The sequence below is a fragment of the Brassica napus genome, chromosome C5 (assembly GCF_020379485.1).
Source record: "Brassica napus cultivar Da-Ae chromosome C5, Da-Ae, whole genome shotgun sequence".
Taxonomy (NCBI): domain Eukaryota; kingdom Viridiplantae; phylum Streptophyta; class Magnoliopsida; order Brassicales; family Brassicaceae; genus Brassica; species Brassica napus.
In genome coordinates this window covers 207,330-226,251 of record NC_063448.1, presented here as the reverse complement: position 1 = coordinate 226,251, position 18,922 = coordinate 207,330, and the positions used below count along the sequence as shown (strand labels likewise).

General features: G+C 33.8%; 4 protein-coding genes across 5 annotated transcripts; 1 reads left to right on the top strand and 3 right to left on the bottom strand.

Annotated features, from left to right (window-relative positions):
- Window positions 1-6,164: 6,164 nt before the first annotated feature.
- LOC106358370 (glycerol-3-phosphate 2-O-acyltransferase 4-like) lies at window positions 6,165-8,582 on the bottom strand. The gene is made up of 3 exons (NM_001315913.1): window positions 7,956-8,582; window positions 6,907-7,381; window positions 6,165-6,574 (listed from the first exon to the last, which is right to left on the bottom strand). The coding sequence occupies exons 1-3, from the start codon at window positions 8,580-8,582 to the stop codon at window positions 6,165-6,167; spliced, it is 1,512 nt and encodes a 503-aa protein (NP_001302842.1).
- Window positions 8,583-12,171: 3,589 nt separating this feature from the next.
- On the bottom strand, window positions 12,172-13,604 carry LOC106370864 (aquaporin PIP1-3-like). Its single transcript, XM_013810853.3, has 3 exons — window positions 12,761-13,604; window positions 12,538-12,678; window positions 12,172-12,443 (listed from the first exon to the last, which is right to left on the bottom strand). The coding sequence occupies exons 1-3, from the start codon at window positions 13,382-13,384 to the stop codon at window positions 12,348-12,350; spliced, it is 861 nt and encodes a 286-aa protein (XP_013666307.2). The 5' UTR covers window positions 13,385-13,604; the 3' UTR covers window positions 12,172-12,347.
- Window positions 13,605-15,395: 1,791 nt separating this feature from the next.
- Window positions 15,396-17,283, top strand: LOC106356506 (phosphatidylinositol transfer protein 3-like). Its single transcript, XM_048758618.1, has 6 exons — window positions 15,396-15,725; window positions 15,970-16,228; window positions 16,335-16,371; window positions 16,474-16,579; window positions 16,669-16,779; window positions 16,868-17,283. The coding sequence occupies exons 1-6, from the start codon at window positions 15,588-15,590 to the stop codon at window positions 16,982-16,984; spliced, it is 768 nt and encodes a 255-aa protein (XP_048614575.1). The 5' UTR covers window positions 15,396-15,587; the 3' UTR covers window positions 16,985-17,283.
- A 140-nt stretch (window positions 17,284-17,423) lies between these two features.
- Window positions 17,424-18,827, bottom strand: LOC106358372 (BTB/POZ domain-containing protein At1g01640-like). 2 transcript variants are annotated; one of them, XM_048758619.1, is made up of 3 exons: window positions 18,597-18,827; window positions 18,164-18,308; window positions 17,424-18,080 (listed from the first exon to the last, which is right to left on the bottom strand). In XM_048758619.1, exons 2-3 carry the CDS (start codon window positions 18,296-18,298, stop codon window positions 17,589-17,591), a joined length of 627 nt encoding a protein of 208 aa, XP_048614576.1. In that variant the 5' UTR covers window positions 18,299-18,308; window positions 18,597-18,827; the 3' UTR covers window positions 17,424-17,588. The 2 variants fall into 2 exon arrangements, with proteins under 2 accessions (XP_048614576.1, XP_048614577.1); XM_048758620.1 differs by having other exon boundaries at window positions 18,164-18,304; window positions 18,597-18,751.
- Between the last annotated feature and the right edge of the window lie 95 nt (window positions 18,828-18,922).

Genomic DNA, 18,922 nt, shown 5'->3' with positions numbered 1-18,922 from the left:
AAAATGGTGATTCTACAGTGGTTATTCCACCTATTTATGGAGTATTATGAAGTTTTACTCAATAAATTGATAAAAATTATAATGATTCTCATATACCATGAAAGAGTGTTTAACATACATTAATACAAATGTATAATGTGGTTAGAAATTTTAAAACAACACTAAAAAGTTTAGGCTTCAGTATATAGAACGTTTAACGTAAAACTCAATATTTCGTATGGGTATATACATAGATTTTGAAAAAATTCAAAAATATAACAATATTGTTTTAATGCATATTTGCATCCTAAACTAACATATGAAGATGGTCAAAGAGGCTTGGAACCTTTGTTGACTATGTTTCTCTAGAAATAAACGATTTTATAATGGTTAGTCCACTAATTTTGGGATTACATGAAGTTTTACAAAATTAATTGATAGAAAATAACGATCTTCAACGTCGATTCCGACTATTTCTTGCTCGCTGCTGTGAGCATTGTTTCAAGGGTACAAGTGAAGTCTTTTCAGAGGTTTCTTTACTTTGAGCAAGTCTCCCTTTGTAACATATCTATCCTTTGTGTTATTGTTCAACATTTGTTATTAGTCACACTTTCGAGTATACCTCCAGTTGTTATCTTCTCGTCGTTGAACACTGTTCCAATTGTAGTTCGTCTAAGTCGTAGGGCTTTTAAATTTTAATATAATCAGTTTGTGACAAAAAAAAATTGATAGAAAATTAGAAAGATGCTCATGTACCATGAAAGAGAGTTTAAATAACATTGATAGAAATTTAGAATGTGGTTACAAATTTTAAAATAACGCTAAAGATTATAGGCTTCAGTATATAAAGCATTTACCAAAATCTCAATATTTTAGTAGGGGTTAACACATAGATTTTGAAAAAAAATCAAAAAATTTGAAATATTTTTTAATGAATAGTTGCATCTTTCACTAACATATGATGATGTTTAAAGAGGTTTGGAGCCTTTGTTGTCTCCGTTTTTCAAGAAAATAGCGATTCTATGGTGGTTATTCCACCAATTTAGAGAGTATTATGAAGTTTTACTCAATAAGTTGATAAAAAAAATTATAACGATTTTCATATATCATGAAAGAGATTATAACATATATACTTTAATACAAATGTATAATTTGGTTAGAAATTTTAAAACAACAATAAAAGTTTAGGCTTCGGTATATAGAGTGTTTAACGTAAAACTCAATATTTCGTATGGGTTTATACATAGATTTTGAAAAAATTCGAAAATATAACAATATTGTTTTAATGCATAGTTGCATCCTAAACTAACATATGATGATGGTCAAAGAGGCTTAGAACCTTTGTTGTCTATGTTTCTCTAGAAAATAACGATTTTATAATGGTTAGTCCACTAATTTAGGGATTACATGAAGTTTTACAAAATTAATTGATATAAAATTAGAAAGATTTCCGTGTACCATGAAAGAGAGTTAAATAACATTTATACAAATTTAGAATGTGGTTACAAATTTTAAAATAACGTTAAAGATTATAGGTTTCAGTATATAAAGCATTTACCAAAAACTCAATATTTTCGTATGGGTTAACACATAGATTTCGAGAAAATTTCAAAAAATTTGACAATATTGTTTTAATGCATAGTTGCGTCATTCACTAACATATGATGATGTTTACAGAGGTTTGGAGCCGTTTTTGTCTCCAATTTTCAAGAAAATGGCGATTCTACAATGGTTATTCCACCTATTTAGGGAGTAATATGAAGTTTTACTCAATAAATTGATAAAAAAAATTATAACGATTCTCATACACCATGAAATAGAGTTTAACATACATTAATACAAATGTATAATGTGGTTAGAAATTTTAAAACAACACTAAAAAGTTTAGGCTTCAGTATATAGAACGTTAAACGTAAAACTCAATATTTCATATGGGTATATACATAGATTTTGAAAAAAATCAAAAATATAAAAATATTCTTTTAATACATATTTGCATCCTGAACTAACATATGATGATGGTTAAAGAGGCTTGGAACCTTTGTTGTCTATGTTTCTCAAGAAAATAACGATTTTATAATGGTTACTCCAGTAATTTAGGGATTACATGAAGTTTTACAAAATTAATTGATATAAAATTAGAAATATGCCCATGTACCATGAAAGAGAGTTAAATAACATTGATATAAATTTAGAATGTGGTTGCAAATTTTAAAATAACGCTAAAGATTATAGGCTTCATTATATAAAGCTTTTACCTAAAACTCAATATTTTCGTAGGGGTTAACACATAGATTCTGAGAAAATATCAAAAAATTTGACAATATTGTTTTAATGCATAGTTTCATCCTTCGCTAACATATGATGATGTTTAAAGAGGTTTGGAGCCGTTGTTGTCTCCGTTTTTCAAGAAAATGACGATTCTACAGTGGTTATTCCATCTATTTATGGAATATTATGAAGTTTTATCAATTTATGTTTTCCATATACCATGAAAGAGAGTTTAACATACATTAATACAAATGTATAATGTGGTTAGAAATTTTAAACAACACTAAAAAGTTTAGGATTCAGTATATAGAGCGTTTAACGTAAAACTCAATATTTCGTATGGGTATATACATAGATTTTGAAAAAAAAACAAAAATATAACAATATTGTTTTAATGCATATTTGCATCCTAAACTAACATATGATGATGGTCAAAGAGGCTTGGAACCCTTGTTGACTATGTTTCTCTAGAAAATAACGATTTTATAATGGTTAGTCCACTAATTTAAGGATTACATAAAGTTTTACAAAATTAATTGATATAAAATTATTAACATGCTCATGTACCATGAAAGAGAGTTTAAATAGCATTGATACAAATTTAGAATGTGGTTACAAATTTTAAAATAACGCTAAAGATTATAGGCTTCAGTATATGAAGCATTTACCAAAAACTCAATATTTTCGTAAGGGTTAACACATAGATTTTGAGAAAATTTTAAAAAATTTGAAATATTTTTTTAATCCATAGTTGCATCCTTCACTATCATATGATGATGTTTAAAGAGGTTTGGAGCCGTTGTTGTCTCCGTTTTTCAAGAAAATGGTGATTTTACAGTGTTTATTCCACCTATTTAGAGAGTATTATGAAGTTTTACTCAATAAATTGATAAAAAAAATTATAACGATTTCCATATACTATGAAATAGAGTTTAACATACATTAATACAAATTTATAATGTGGTTAGAAATTTTAAAACAACACTAAAAGTTTAGGCTTCTGTATATAGAGTGTTTAACCTAAAACTCAATATTTCGTATGGGTTTATACATAGATTTTGAAAAATATTCAAAAATATAACAATATTGTTTTAACGCATAGTTGCATCCTAAACTAACATATGATGATGGTCAAAGAGGCTTGGAACCTTTGTTGTCTATGTTTCTCTAGAAAATAACAATTTTATAATGGTTAGACCACTAATTTATGGATTACATGAAGTTTTACAAAATTAATTGATATAAAATTAGAAAGATGTTCATGGACCATGAAAGAGAGTTAAATAACATTGATACAAATTTATAATATGTTTACAAATTTTAAAATAATGCTAAAGAATTTAGGCTTCAGTATATAAAGCATTTATCAAAAACTCAATATTTTCGTAGGGGTTAGTTAACACATAGATTTTGAAAAAATTTCGAAAAATTTGAAAATATTGTTTTAATGCGTAGTTGCATCCTTCACTAACATATGATGATGTTTAAAGAGGTTTGGAGCCGTTGTTGTCTCCTTTTTTCAAGAAAATGGCGATTCACAGTGGTTATTCCACCTATTTATGGAGTATTATGAAGTTTTACTCAATAAATTGATAAAAAATTATAAAGATTCCCATATAACATGAAAGAGAGTTTAGCATACATTAATACAAATGTATAATGTGGTTAGAAATTTTAAAACAACAATAAAAAGTTTAGGCTTCAGTATATAGAGCGTTTAACGTAAAACTCAATATTTCATATGGGTATATACGTAGATTTTGAAAAAAAATCAAAAATATTACAATATTGTTTTAATGCATATTTGCATCCTAAACTAACATATGATGATGGTCAAAGAGGCTTGGAACCTTTGTTGACTATGTTTCTCTAGAAAATAACGATTTTATAATGGTTAGTCCACTAATTTAGGGATTACATGAAGTTTTACAAAATTAATTGATATAAAATCATACAGATACCCATGTACCATGAAAGAGAGTTTAAATAACATTGATACAAATTTAGAATGTGGTTATAAATTTTAAAACAACGCTAAAGATTATAGGCTTCAGTATATAAAGCATTTACCAAAAACTCAATATTTTCGTAGGGGGTTAACACAAAGATTTTGAGAAAATTTCAAAATTTTGAAAATATTTTTTTAATGCATAGTTGCACCTTTCACTAACATATGATGATGTTTAAAGAGGTTTGGAGCCTTTGTTGTCTCTGTTTTTCAAGAAAATGGCGATTCTACAGTGGTTATTCCACCTATTTAGGGAGTATTATGAAGTTTTACTCAATAAATTGATAAAAATTTATAACAATTCCCATATACCATGAAAGAGAGTTTAAATACATTAATACAAATGTATAATGTGGTTAGAAATTTTAAAACAACACTAAAAAGTTTAGGCTTTAGTATATAGAGCGTTTAACGTAAAACTCAATATTACATAGATTTTGAAAAAATTCAAAAATATAACAATATTGTTTTAATGCATATTTGCATCCTAAACTAACATATGATGATGGTCAAAGAGGCTTGGAACTTTTTTTTACTATGTTTTTCTAGAAAATAACGATTTTATAATGGTTAGTCCACTAATTTAGGGATTACATGAAGTTTTACAAAATTAATTGATATAAAATTAGAAAGATGTCCATGTACCATCAAAGAGAGTTTAAATAACATTGATACAAATTTTAAAATAACGTTAAAGATTATAGGCTTCCCGTATATAAAGCATTTACCAAAAACTTTAATATTTTTGTAGGGTTTGTTAACACATAGATTTTGAAAAAAATTCAAAAAATTTAACAATATTGTTTTAATGTATAGTTGCATCTTTCACTAACATATGATGATGTGTAAAGAGGTTTGGAGACTTTATTGTCTCCGTTAATCAAGAAAATGGTGATTCTACAGTGGTTATTCCACATGTTTAGGGAGTATAGTTGAAAATAAATACATTTTACTTCCTTCTTACTAGTCGTATTTGACAAATAAAACAGAGAAATTTTAAGAAGAAACCAACGAGAAACTGTCGGTCTGTGAAGAAGTTGAATCAACGGTTACAATGAAGAACTGATGCTCCGTTACTTTCTTTTTTCTTTTTAAAAATCCAAAAGTCAAACTCACATGTGGAAACCAGGATATCAGTCATTACATGATTTTGAGTTGCACACTCTTTAAGCAAAGAATTATTTTCCTTAAATAGAACCGGTTCGGATGCAGTGTAGGTCGCCTGACTTGTAAATGGTATATCTCCTAAACAATTACTCCATTTGGTATGAAACCAATCCGCCGCATGCTCCGGTTGAGTTGAGAATCTATAGCAAGTGGTTTCAAGGTCAAATTCCTCATGGCTGCAAAGATATCCTTCTTTGAATGCACCTATATATGTCCAGGTTGGCTTCTTTAGTTTTCCTCAGCTTCATGTTCTTCACTGATTTACTCCTGGTTCATTTTTCCTTTTCTGATGATGACTTGAGGTCCTCATCAAGTTTCTTGACATTGTTTGTACAAGTAAACCATGTCCAGCTAATGGTATATATATTGATATGCTCCATTTCTAAAGGCATGGTCAATAAAACTCTCATTGTAAAGCAAAATATGATGGCAAATAAATTAGGCACAAACTCTATTACATCTTGTAACATCAATACAGTTATGAAAGACGACAATACGTGTCAGATAATTCATTGGATTGTATCTTTTTTCTTTTGTATTCAAAATATATTGTTTAGAGCATATTACGAATCATTCAAAAAGACGAGGAAAAATAGTAAACGTACGGCTCGTTGATTCAAATGTAATAGTAAATCTATTCCTCCAACAAATCCGTTGAAAAAGGTAATAGCGAAATCCAGAAAGGCCTAACTTGACTTCCCAAGTAAATTAGCAGAAAGGCAGTAATTAGCTGTATTTGTTACTCCTTGGCCTTGCTCTTATTGATAGACTCAACCTTCCCGTCGTTGCCTCCAAGCAAAAGATACTTATCCTTCCTTGTGAGCTCAGTGCACTCGAATCCCAATACTCCACCGATCACCTTCTGAACGTAATTTGCCACCTCTATTGGAGTTTTACCGCCGCCGTTTACTGTCCATTCTTCAGGCAAACGGTCCAAGAAAGTGGCCTCGTAGCTAGGTCTCGGGTTCATGAAGAAGAAGTAAGGGTCCCAGAATTTTACACCTCGTACTGTGGTTCCGTTGAACATCCCTTGCTTGCAGTTCATGGCCACGGGCACGATCCGGTCGCTGAGCTCTGCAAATAGAGCGCTAAATCGTAGTAGATACGGTTCTCTACAAGTGGTGCCTTCAGGGCAGATCACCAAATCACCTGTTACAAAAATAATAAAAGACTTATGTGATGGACCTTATATCTAGTAAACATAGATGCTCTGTTTCCCACTTTTATATAGACGAACGCTATCTGATTCTCCAACTATCTTTTGTGCCTAGCGTGATAATATGTATAGAAAACACACAAAGATGCTATGTTTTATGTTTTCTAGTTATGCAGTTGATTCTTAAAAGTAACCGTGACATGGAAACCTACAATATTTTTATTTTTTGACTGAAGGCTTTCAAAACCTATATTATTTTCATATTGGAACTCATGAGATGATGAAACCAATGATATAGAATGATAGTAACAAGGGTTGATGTCACCTTTCTCGAGGAGTTTTCTCATGCGAGCAGCATCAGCGGCGCGGTCTCGGGTAAGAGCGACGGCAGGGATGGGTGAGAGCATCCGGGAGAGGCGAGAGACACTATAAGTGACGCAAGAGATCTTACGGCCGAGAGCAATGGCGATGATAATGGGGTCAAGAGCAGTACGGTGGTTAAGGACGTAGAGGTTTCCAGGTGTGCCTGGGGAAGGAGGAGGAGGACGGTGGCCACGGATAGTTAGGTGAATACCGAGGATCTCGTAAGTATAGCGAACGAAGCGTTCGGGTAAAGGGAGGTTGAAGTAAACGCGGAAGATAGAGAGCATGAAACCGAAAGGAAGCCAAAGGTAAATGATTATGGCGTTTAACGGCGTAGGGCGTTGGACTAGACGGCCGTCGTGGAAGATTATACGGTTCTTGAGACGTTCTATGGGGACTGTTGTGGCTGATTTGGACTCATGCACCATGTAACCTTCCTGTTACAAGAGAAAAGCAAGTCGTTACCAATCATGTAGTAAAAGATTCCAAAGTTACACAATTATAGTAAGAAAGCTCGTAAATTACTGAAAGTTTCAGTGGTTAGGAGAAAAAGAAAGAAAGGAATGTTGACATATGGGTTCGGTCATTAAATGGGACCATTCAACTTATGTGGGGATGGGCGGTTGGTGATAAGGTAGGAAGCATTTATGAAAATCACTACTACTATTCTATTCTATTATCTACATTTTTTTGTCACCGGAAACTTATTACGTTCCTTTCTTGAATTCAAATAACAAAACTACTTAATCTAGATATTTCATGCGTGTTTTTATTATACATACACACACATACAAATAATTTGGACGTAAAAAAAAGTGAATAGATCATGTGAAGGCATGTGAACACGCAACACGGCATTAAATAGGTCCTACTGCATTTATGTGTAGTTTTCAAGTACTTACTTCTTTGATTACGAAATGTTTCAAAGTATCAGACGTTTATGCACTCGATTTTCACCTAAACCGGGGTTCTTAAAAATTCAAGAAACTTAAACGTATATGTTTATAGTACCTTGCAAATGGACATGAAATCATGATCGGAGGTGCGGTCACCGAGGCCAAGATCCGGTGATTCTTCCCCGAACTCCTTCAAGATGGCTAATCTCTTCAAGTCTCCAACAAGAACACCAGGCTTCTTCACAAACCCCGTGGCTTTCATCGTTTTGGGATTCACTTCGATCTCTGTTCCCAAAACTTTATCTCCTCCCAAGTAATCCTTGACGAAAGGCTCAACCATCACTATGGGATTAGCAGTGACCACCACTTTCCTCTTGCATTTATCAAACACCTCGAAACTGTCCTTCCTCACATCCGCCGCGTAGAACCGTGGAAGAACGGCGCGGGAGACGAGCTCGATGTCGCGGATTTTGATGCCGGCGAAGGAGATGTAGATGAGGATTTGGATGCCGAGAGCTTCGGAGACGAAGAGGTAGGCGATGATGACGATCGGGAGAGATAGAAGGAGGATCAATCCACGGAAGAGGCTGCCTGCTTCTATGGCGACGAGCATGAAATAAGGGAAGGAGCTTCTCGAGAGGAGCATAGTCCCGTCGAGATCTGCGGCGATCGAATCATACTCTCCACGTTTACACTCGCTTATCGGAGGAAAGCTTCTGCTCTTCTTCTTTGCCGGAGACATTTTTCGATCTCTCTTTGATGGTAAACAGAGAGAGAGAATCTTGGAAAGAAAGAGAGGGAAGGGGTCTTTCTTGTTTTAAATGCGCTGCATTCCTTACCGATTTATAATATTGTCACTCCTTATCCAATATGACTTCTTTACAAATTTATCCTTAAACTATCATTTCTAACAATTATAACCTGATTCTTTCTCACTTTGTCATCATTCTCACTTAAATATATAAATTCCCCATTACAAGAGTCGTAACAAAGTCTTTGGCTTAAACCATCCATCTTTTTGTTATACGATTACATTTTATAAGTCATAATTCAATATGTGATTAATTTTACTACATAGGTTTGCATTAGTATGTAAATATAATGAAAAGTGGTGAATATTATCTATCAATCGTGGATCAATATGTGTAATAAATACTATAGTTTAGGTCACGCGGTTCTCTTCGGAGTTAGGACTAAAAGAAAAGCCTTATTTATTTTTTGTTGATCGACATGAAAGGAAGTAGCTTACCAGCTCACCTAAATAGAAGGCCGTCTCATTAGTTGAGTGACTCATTAATATACTTTGGCTATGTATAGCTTTACCAATTAATGTCTATACAGCTGTGTATCCAACTATGTTGATGAAAATAACTGATCCCCTGTATATTATTTGTGAAACATTACAACTTCTTTTTGTAGACACATGTTATCACTAGGATGATTCTTAGAATTATTAGAGAAATAGGTTGGTCATCTAATTATATAATAAGTTTTTTTATTAAACTAACCATAAATTCATTATTAATGTCATTTATTATTTCCTTAAATAAAGATTACGGAATTGCCTAATGTGGATAAAGTATATATGACAATTAATGATTTTGAATAATAAAGATCTGATAAAAAAAATGTATATTCTATCAAATTTGTTTAATTTAAAACTATTAAAATAATTTTTTAAAAAAACACAATAACCATATTATAAAAATTTAGATTTTTCTGTATATTTTATATTTTAAATTTTAAAAATGACTATAAATTACTAAAACTGTTAAAAGTCTCACATTCAAATTTTGCGATCCATGGTTTAAAATTTTTGTTATGACAAAATACAAATGATTACAAAATCATATAAGTAAAAGTCTAATTTAATTAATCATTAAGATTTAAAATATATATGTATATATATCATTCTAAATTAAACTATAAACCATATTGAATAAATAAATATTTTAGTTTCATAATTTACTTTGAATAATTTTTTTTGATAAAAGTTTTGAACAAACATTGATAAATTTTTTTAAATTACCAATTACTAAAATTATTGATCCCACAATGAAAATTTTGTTATCAGTAATTTAAAGTTTTTGCTATTAAAAATACACATGATAAAAAAAACATATGAGTAGAAAGCATCATTTTTAAAAAAATAAAAAAATAAAATAGACATTAATATTAAAAATATATTGTGTATGTTAAAATCATTTAAATTTAATTACATATTCTATCAAATTTTTTTAAAAAAATGTTTGGATTAATAAAATTGATTTATACGTTTGCATCAATTTAATTATATATGTAATAGTTACTGACTTTTAATTATTCAATATATATTTATTATTTCATAATATGTAAGAACATATAATACATAAAATAATTTATATATATAATGTTTATCCCGCGCAAGGCGCGGATCTTAATCTAGTTATAATATATTTTTGGATACATACATACATATATTGATAGAAAGGTAGTTTTAAATAAGTCAGAATCTAGATTCTGAGCATGTCGACTAACCATATTTTAACTCTTTAGTGAGCTCGAGTTTTCTTCTAATTTCATCATAATTACACACGTCTTGTTTTCTTGTATAAAGGTCAATGATATATATTAATAAAATGGTAGATAGTTGGGAGTTGGACAGCCCTTGAATGTATTCAAACTTACTGATATATATCACATATTTTCATTCAAAAAAAAAAGATATATATCACATATGCTGTTTGTAACAATGTATGGATATGTATTAGTATATATGAATATTACACATGATGTGTTAATATTGAGGAAGCAACCCACCACGTGAACCTTGAAAGGAAAAATAGACTTAAACGTATATATGCGCTTGAAAATTCACAGAAAAGTGAATACTAAAAAGCTATGGTATGATGCGGTAGGTAATCCACTTTGATGAATAAAATGGAGTTGGAAAATTAAGAATGTTTTTTTCTTTCTCAGCTTCGGTTTGTTTGCCCATCCATCGAAACAAACAATGACTCTTTTAACTTGCTTTCTTGAGAAAAAACATTTGGTCAAATATTGTTAATTGTAATGGTCCTAAGTCCTCATGGTCATTGTTCAGAACAGTTTTTTAAAACCGGACCGACCCAATGATTGAACCGGATTCGACTATGAACCGATTACATAGTTGGATTAGGTCTAATGACTGGTTCGACCATAAACCGGCCACGTAGCTGGATTGGATCTCAGAATTATTAAACTGATAAAAACATTAAAACTGTCAAAAATTTATAAACCATCCATATAAATTTATATTTATAATGTTTTATAGGTTAAAATTCATTTATATTTTAGTTATGTATCATATTTACTAACACTATTTTTAAATTTATACACTAAAAAAATATGAAACCAGATTATTAAATTAGGTTTAATCCGGTTAAATCATATTAAATCGTGATCTAAAAAATATCTGGTTCAGCTTTCCTTGGGTTTTGAAAACACTGGTTCAGAATATCTATACTATTAAAGCAGGATCCTATTGTCCTTTTTACCTTAGCATGCCCTCTCTTTATTAACATTGCATGTTTCATTAAGGACAATCAAGTAATATTAATAACACATCTATATTAGGCCATTTTTTCGGATTCAGCCCACTGTCCACATCATATCTCTCTTGGGCCATTTGGGCCGATTAAGAAATCAGATCTAATTCTCACATTTTTTTTTTCTTTTGGGTCATTGAGTCCAAGTTCAAATAATTTTTTTTCAACCATTCTTAATTATTTTTTTTCTTTTCTTAATATAATTTAAGCATTCATAAAAAATTGAATTTTTTCATTGAAAAGTATAAATCTTTATTAAAAGTATATAATTTTTTTATTAAAAATATTAACCACATAATAAAATTAATTTATCAGAGTTATACCAACTTAATTCATTAAAGAAATACAGTTTAATTTTTTAAATATAAATAGTCATTTAAAATGAAACACGATAAAGAAAGATAAAAAGTTTAAGTCTTTTATAAAATAAAACACAAATATATGAAATATGACATTTACTAAATATTTGTCAATTGAAAAAAAAAAAAACAAAAAACGCGGGTCAAAATCCAGTGTTATGGTCCAAAAATGAAACATATTTTCGACAATAGGCACGGCAGCTAGCCGTTAAATAAACTACATTATAAATTATTGAGCCCAAAATAGGCCCAATGTAAAAGACTTAACATAAATGGGCTAAACCATATACAGTATGCATTTACTCTTTTGGTCTTGTTAGATTGGGAACCAAAATCAAAGCAGACAGACCAAATTTATGTCTGAAAAAACATGGGGACTCAAATCTGAACTAAGAAACCAAGCATATATGAGAAGACTTGCAGTAACAATTAATTTAAAGCAGATAATACAATCCACAGCTAATTAAAATAGAGAAGCAAAACAAATCCATGAAACAAAATCACAAATATTTTCAGGCTCGGGAAACAGACAAAAAAGAAGATAAAAGAAACAGAGAGTAATCATAAAAGAAACAAAGGAAATCAGGTTCTGGTCTTGAAAGGAATAGCTCTGATGACAAGCTGGTGGTAGAGAGCCGCAAGAGCTGCTCCGATGAATGGTCCCACCCAGAATATCCACTGCCAAAGCAAAGCAAGCAACAACCAAACATCAATAAAACAAATTAGCAAATAGTAAGAAGAAATCATCCAAGTTGTTGTAATTGGGACTTACGTGGTCATCCCAGGAGTGGTCCTTGTTGTAGATGATTGCAGCTCCTAGACTCCGAGCTGGGTTAATACCGGTCCCGGTGATCGGGATCGTCGCCAAGTGAACCAAAAACACAGCGAATCCGATTGGGAGTGGAGCCAAAATCTGCAAAATTTAAGAGTTAATACACCAACATTAAGACAAACAAACAAACAAAACAAAAGGGGTTGTTGGTCTCGAAATTTACCGGAACGTGTGAGTCACGGGCGCTTCTCTTGGCGTCGGTGGCTGAGAAGACGGTGTAGACAAGGACGAAGGTTCCGATGATCTCAGCTCCGAGTCCAGATCCTTTGGTGTAGCCGGGAGCGACTGTGTTGGCTCCGCCGCCGAGGGTTTGGTAGGGGGAAGGCTGGAAGCCTTTGACAACACCGGCGCCGCAGATGGCACCGAGGCATTGCATGACCATGTAGAAGACAGCTCTGGTCAGTGAAAGTTTCCGAGCTAAGAACAGCCCGAATGTCACCGCTGGGTTTATGTGTCCACCGGAGATTCCGGCAGTACAGTAGACGAGGGCAAAGATCATGCCACCAAAAGCCCAAGCTATGCCTTGGATTCCGACAGATGCACACATGTTTGGTGCTCTCTTCACTCCCATCACCGTCAATACTGTGATGTAAAGGAACAGGAAGGTAGCTATGAACTCTGCGATCCCTGCTCTCCAGAAAGACCACGAGCTCAGCTCCCCTGGCTCGAACAGCGGCGCTGGTGGTGGCTCCTTGTAGTCCTTGTCAGTCTGAGCCGATGTCCCGATAGGCTGCCTCTCTGGGAACTTGTTCGCTCCCACTCTCACATCCTCTTCCTTCCCTTCCATTTTTCCCTTTTCTTTTCTCTCTCTCTCTAGACGAACGTTAAAGTTCTGAGGTTTTCTTTTTATTCTGCAATGGATAGTGAGTGAATGGCTGAAAAGGATAAATGAGTGGTTTTATAAAAGAGAAGAGACCCCTAACGTCTCGAAAACACTCATTTCTTTTCTTCTTCTTTCTTTTTTTTTTTTTGTTAAAGTTGAAAGGGAATCATTCCTGGATAACGATGATCTTTAAACTGTTTTTAATTCACGATATTAGCTGTTGTGATAGGGACATTATGACTTTTAATCTTGTAACCAAAACCCACGCTACTGTTTTTATATTCTGAAACTCCAAAACACTACTAGCATGTCTTGAACTGATTTATCATTTTTTCTAACTTATAATGACGGAAATTGTTATTTCATTTCTGTAATGAACCGAAGCCGCTTTAGTTTCTTGAATCGTTATTGGGAAGCACAACTCAACTATTATTGTGTAGGTTAAACTAATTGTTTAGGTTAATAAAAGTAATCATGCAGACGATTGGTCCTGTGAGCTGTCTTTGATTCTTGATGGTTTTACCAACAAAGAAAGCGGGTCCCGCTTTATTTTCTCTTACAGGCCTAAGTTCACTGTTAAAAATGTAAAATGTTTCGGCAGAAATAAGCTGTAAATAATGGAATAGTAATTTTTGACTAGCACGACGATATAAAATCTACTTCCGACCGTTGGAGAAAGAAAGGGAAAGATTTGTGTGGATGGAAGCTGACTGCTTTATGAAAAAAGCCACAGTCGTCTGGACTTTTGTGCCAGGCCTCGAATAAAGTGTAACTAGTTATTACCTGTACTAACGACAAAATAATATAATTTGTAAATCAGATGTTCTTTTATTCAAAGTTCATAAGTCGATTAAAGGGTAAAAAGAGAAAGAAGAAAGAAAAAGGCTACTGAGAAAATTAAAGGGGTAGTGAAAATAAAATGTTAGGAAGTAGGGCATTTTAGATTAATTTTTTGGTTAAAAAAAATAGAAGGGAAAGAAGAAAGAGAAGAGGTAGTGAAAAAATTAAGGGGTATTGAAAAAATTAAGGGTTAGTAACTAGGGTGTTTTAGATTATTTTTTTGGTTAAAAAACAGGAGGGAAAGAAAAGAAAAGAGAAATAATAATAAATAATTAAAGGGTAAGATGGAAAAAAAGGAAGTGGTAGTGAGAAAATTAAGGGGGTAATTAGAATAAAATGTTAGGAAATAGGGTGTTTTAGATTATTTTTTTGGTTAATAGAAAAAAATAGAGTTAATTAGTTAGGAAAAAGGACATGGGATCCGGACAAGAGTAGTGAAAAAATCAAGGGGTAGTAAGAATAAAATGCTAGGAAATAGAGTGTTTTAGATTAATTTTTTGGTTAATAAAAAGAAAGAAAATAGAGTTAATTAGTTTTCCTATTTAAAGAGGTAGACATATGGAAGTAGTGTGTAAAGATTGAACAGCTCAGAAATGTATTTTGCTTTTCTGTGATCACATGCATGTTCGCTTCTCTACTCCCACTTTCTTTCTTTTTCTCTTCTCAGTCCTTTTTTTGTTTGTTTGTTTGTCAACTGTTACTGATATAATATATTAGTAATAATAGCTAACAGCCTTTAGCATTATTAAACATCATACAAATCATTGGATGATGAATTTCAGTTTAACTAAAATGATTTGTGTAGCTGTACATGCAATCAATCAGAAGACACAAATATGTTTGCAACGAAGCGTATCCGTTTATGGAGTAAGTAAATCATTTGTGTAGCTGTACTCAGTTGGTACAGGCGAGATTACAAGACAAAAAAATATACGATGCACGTTTAAATAAGGCACACCACACACACGACACAAGCTTATGTCATGGGCTATGAACATGCCTATTTTGGGCCAAACAAGCGTTGAGATAAATGAACGTGAGCCCAAAGGACCAATTAATGCCCAAAGGTTGTGAGTTTTGAGTGGAGAGATGGTCGTCTTGGTCTGCTTACCTTTGTGAAATGAAAAAGTGTAGTTGAACAAGTCAATAAATGAGCTTAGAGAGTAGTAGGTAGGTGTCGCCGTTGACAAGGAGAGGAACCCAACTGTATTGAATGTTACTTTTTTCCAAGCTCCCGTTGAGCTGTCTTCATTTAGGATCGATCCAATCTCTTTCTTTCTAACTCTCTCCCCCCCTAATCTCGAGATCTGTCTCCCAAAGATACGGAATGGAAAAGAAAGAGACCAAGCAACATGTGGTAGCAGAAGCTGAGCAAGGGAATGGGACGTTGATAGAAGATGAGATCGAGAGGAGCAAAGTCGGCATCATGAGAGCTCTTTGCGACCGACAAGATCCTTCCACTAAGGTCCCGTATATGTTTCCTTCTTCTTTTCAAATCTCATCTTTTATTTGTTTGTCCTTCTTAAAAATGATAAAAAAGTCACTTTAGCTGACTAAAACTTGAGTTGACTTGTTCAAAAAAAGAAAAAGAAAAAAAGAGTAGTTAGGAGAACTCGAAGTAGCAGACTGGCTCCTGTGTTACGAATGTGCATAGAGCAAAATGTAGTAACTTACAGAAAGTAGTTTTGTGGTTACATTCTTTGTAACAGGAAGTGGATGACCTGATGATCAGGCGGTTTCTGCGGGCGCGTGACATGGACATTGAAAAGGCTTCAACGCTCTTCCTCAAGTACCTGGCCTGGAAGAAAAGTGTTCTCCCAAAGGGGCACATACCTGAATCAGAGATCGCCAATGATCTGTCACACAATAAAGTGTGTATGCAGGGACATGACAAAATGGGTCGTCCTATCGTTGTTGCCTTTGGGAACAGACATAACCCTTCTAAAGGCAACCCTGACGAGTTCAAGCGTGAGTTACTTACTTACTACCCACACCACTTTCAAGCACCAAAATCTTTCTTTACATATTAATCATCCTTACCTCACTTTTTTTTTTTTGTTAACTTCTCCGGCAGGTTTTGTAGTCTACACGCTGGAGAAGATATGTGCAAGGTTTGTTATCATTATTATTATACAATCTTTTCAAGTTGTTAGCTATTAAAACAAAATTTACTTTTAGCCTCTAATACAATTTTGTGGTTTCATCTAATAAAGAATGCCAAGAGGTGAAGAAAAGTTCACAGCCATAGGAGATCTGCAAGGGTGGGGATATTCTAATTGTGACATCCGCGGCTACCTTGCTGCTCTTTCCACTTTGCAGGTAACCCCCCCCCCCACAATCTTTTGTCTCTGCTAAGAGAAACAACACTCTTCAAAATGGATAACCTTGTTGTTGTTTTGGTTTAACAGGATTGCTACCCAGAGAGACTAGGGAAACTCTACATAGTGCATGCGCCCTACATTTTCATGACCGCATGGAAGGTCGTTTACCCCTTCATCGACACCAACACCAAGAAAAAGGTTAGTATATTTAGCTGAGGCACACCCATCTCCTATTTAGTCTCTGCGGTTTGTTTTTGAAATTACTATTATTTGTGTGTTGGGGCAGATTGTTTTCGTGGAGAACAAGAAACTCACGGCAACTCTGCTTGAAGACATTGACGAAACCCAACTTCCAGACATCTACGGTGGCAAGATGCCACTTACTCCTATCCAGGACTCCTAATGTTGGATGCTGTTACTTGCTTCAAGCCCCAGCTACTTCCCCAGCTACTCTTATCTCCAAACTATTACCCTACTTTTTTTTTTTTTTTTTTTTTTTTGTCACGGGCGGTCTCCGGATTCCCAGAGGACTCGAACCCAGGTGCCTTGGGATCCAGTTCACTCTAGTGTTACCACTAGGCTATTCTGTCCCGGCAACTATTACCCTACTATTCTTTGTATTTTGAGTTAAAACTACAAAAAAACTTATTGAGTATTGCCAATTTTATAGGTAGTTATATATATAGATTGATATTTTTAATTTCTTGATATTTCATCATATCTATAGTGGATTTGGCCCTTATTGGCTCTTCCCTGCCACTACTAAATATAATATGTTTGATTAACAATTATATCTTAATCAATTCAAGATATATATATATATATATATATAACAGATTTAGTTAAATTCATAATACTAGTCGATATTGTATATGTATCAACCAACACCTTGAAATAAATCCATAAAACAAAGTATTTCCAAATTTAATAAGAACAAGAAGAAGGCATCATCATTCATCATCACCGTTGGCAAGCGAGATTTTAGGCAAGCTGCTGTTTATTGTTCATCAGTACATGCGAGAGTGAGGGCGATTACAAGAAGCTGTTCTGCTGTCTTTGGTTAGAGCTTTGATCTCTCTTAGATAAGCTCTGGTGATCTCAACGCCAAGATTGGGGTTCCTCTGCACAAAAGTCTCGTATTTCATGGGAACAACCACATCTTCCATATGCTTAACCACATGGTTGATCGCAGCGGCTTTCAAGATGGTGTCAGAAGGGATGCTGGCGAGCTCCAGGATGTCAAGGACGTTCCTGGAGGTGAGAGAAGCAATGAAATGGTCGCGGCAAACGTCTTGGAGATAAGCGATGTCGTATTTGTCAGCAGCCAGATAGAGGGCTCGGTATCGATTGTAAGGAGCAATTAAGTTGCCGCAGTAGAGGAACTCGAGAAGAGAATGGAGCTCGTCGTGGTTCAAGTCGGGGAGAGTGATCGATTCCTCAGCAGAGGCCTTGCATTCATCGGAGTCTAGCATGTTCCTGAAGACCTTAGATCTTGACGACTGCGAACAATGATCATGATGAATGTTAAAAGGGAAGTGTTGATCATGTAAAGCGTAGAGAAGGGGAAAAAAAGGGAAGTTACGAGGATGGCCTTGTGGGTTGGGATGGGGGGAGACTGATCACCAGGATGAACCAGAACATCAGTGTGCATTTGTTCCTTGAATGAGACAACAAGACCCGCGAGGAAAGCCGTCTTTTGTGCTGCTGCTTCTGACATTACTTACTTGCTTATTCACACACACACAATTCAAAGTTGTGTCTTATTAGTTGTAGAAATGAGCTGAGACAAGATAGAGATATTCTAAACCTAACAGTACGAGCATTGATTGAAAGGCTTCACTAAATCCCCAGAGTTAACACTTTTTTAAAAACAAACAAACTATGATCACAAAAGGAGCCCCACCCACCCACCCATCAATCGATCCTTCCTCGAAATCGATTATAAGTAATCCCCTTTCACCAATCTTTGGGTAAATGACGGATAGATACGAAATTCGAATAGGGAGGGATCTTACCAAACAGACAGACAGAGTAGCGAGATCGTCTTCTGCTTCTCTTTATACTTTTATGTTTTTTTCTTCGCAGGTAAAGACTTCTTCAGTACGAGAGAGACTCTTTTGCTTTTATAAAGCAAGCAGCTAGAGAGAAACTATTTCTCTTGACTTTGATACGATGACTTATAATGTATGTCCTACCATTTATTGCTAATATCTATTATTGTTACAACTTGGGAGTTAAAGCAAAATACACAAAGCTAATAAATCCTGTAGTGCGATTCTAAAGGGATTTGACAAGATTAATATATACTGACTAACTAGGATAAGATCCGCGCCTTGCGCGG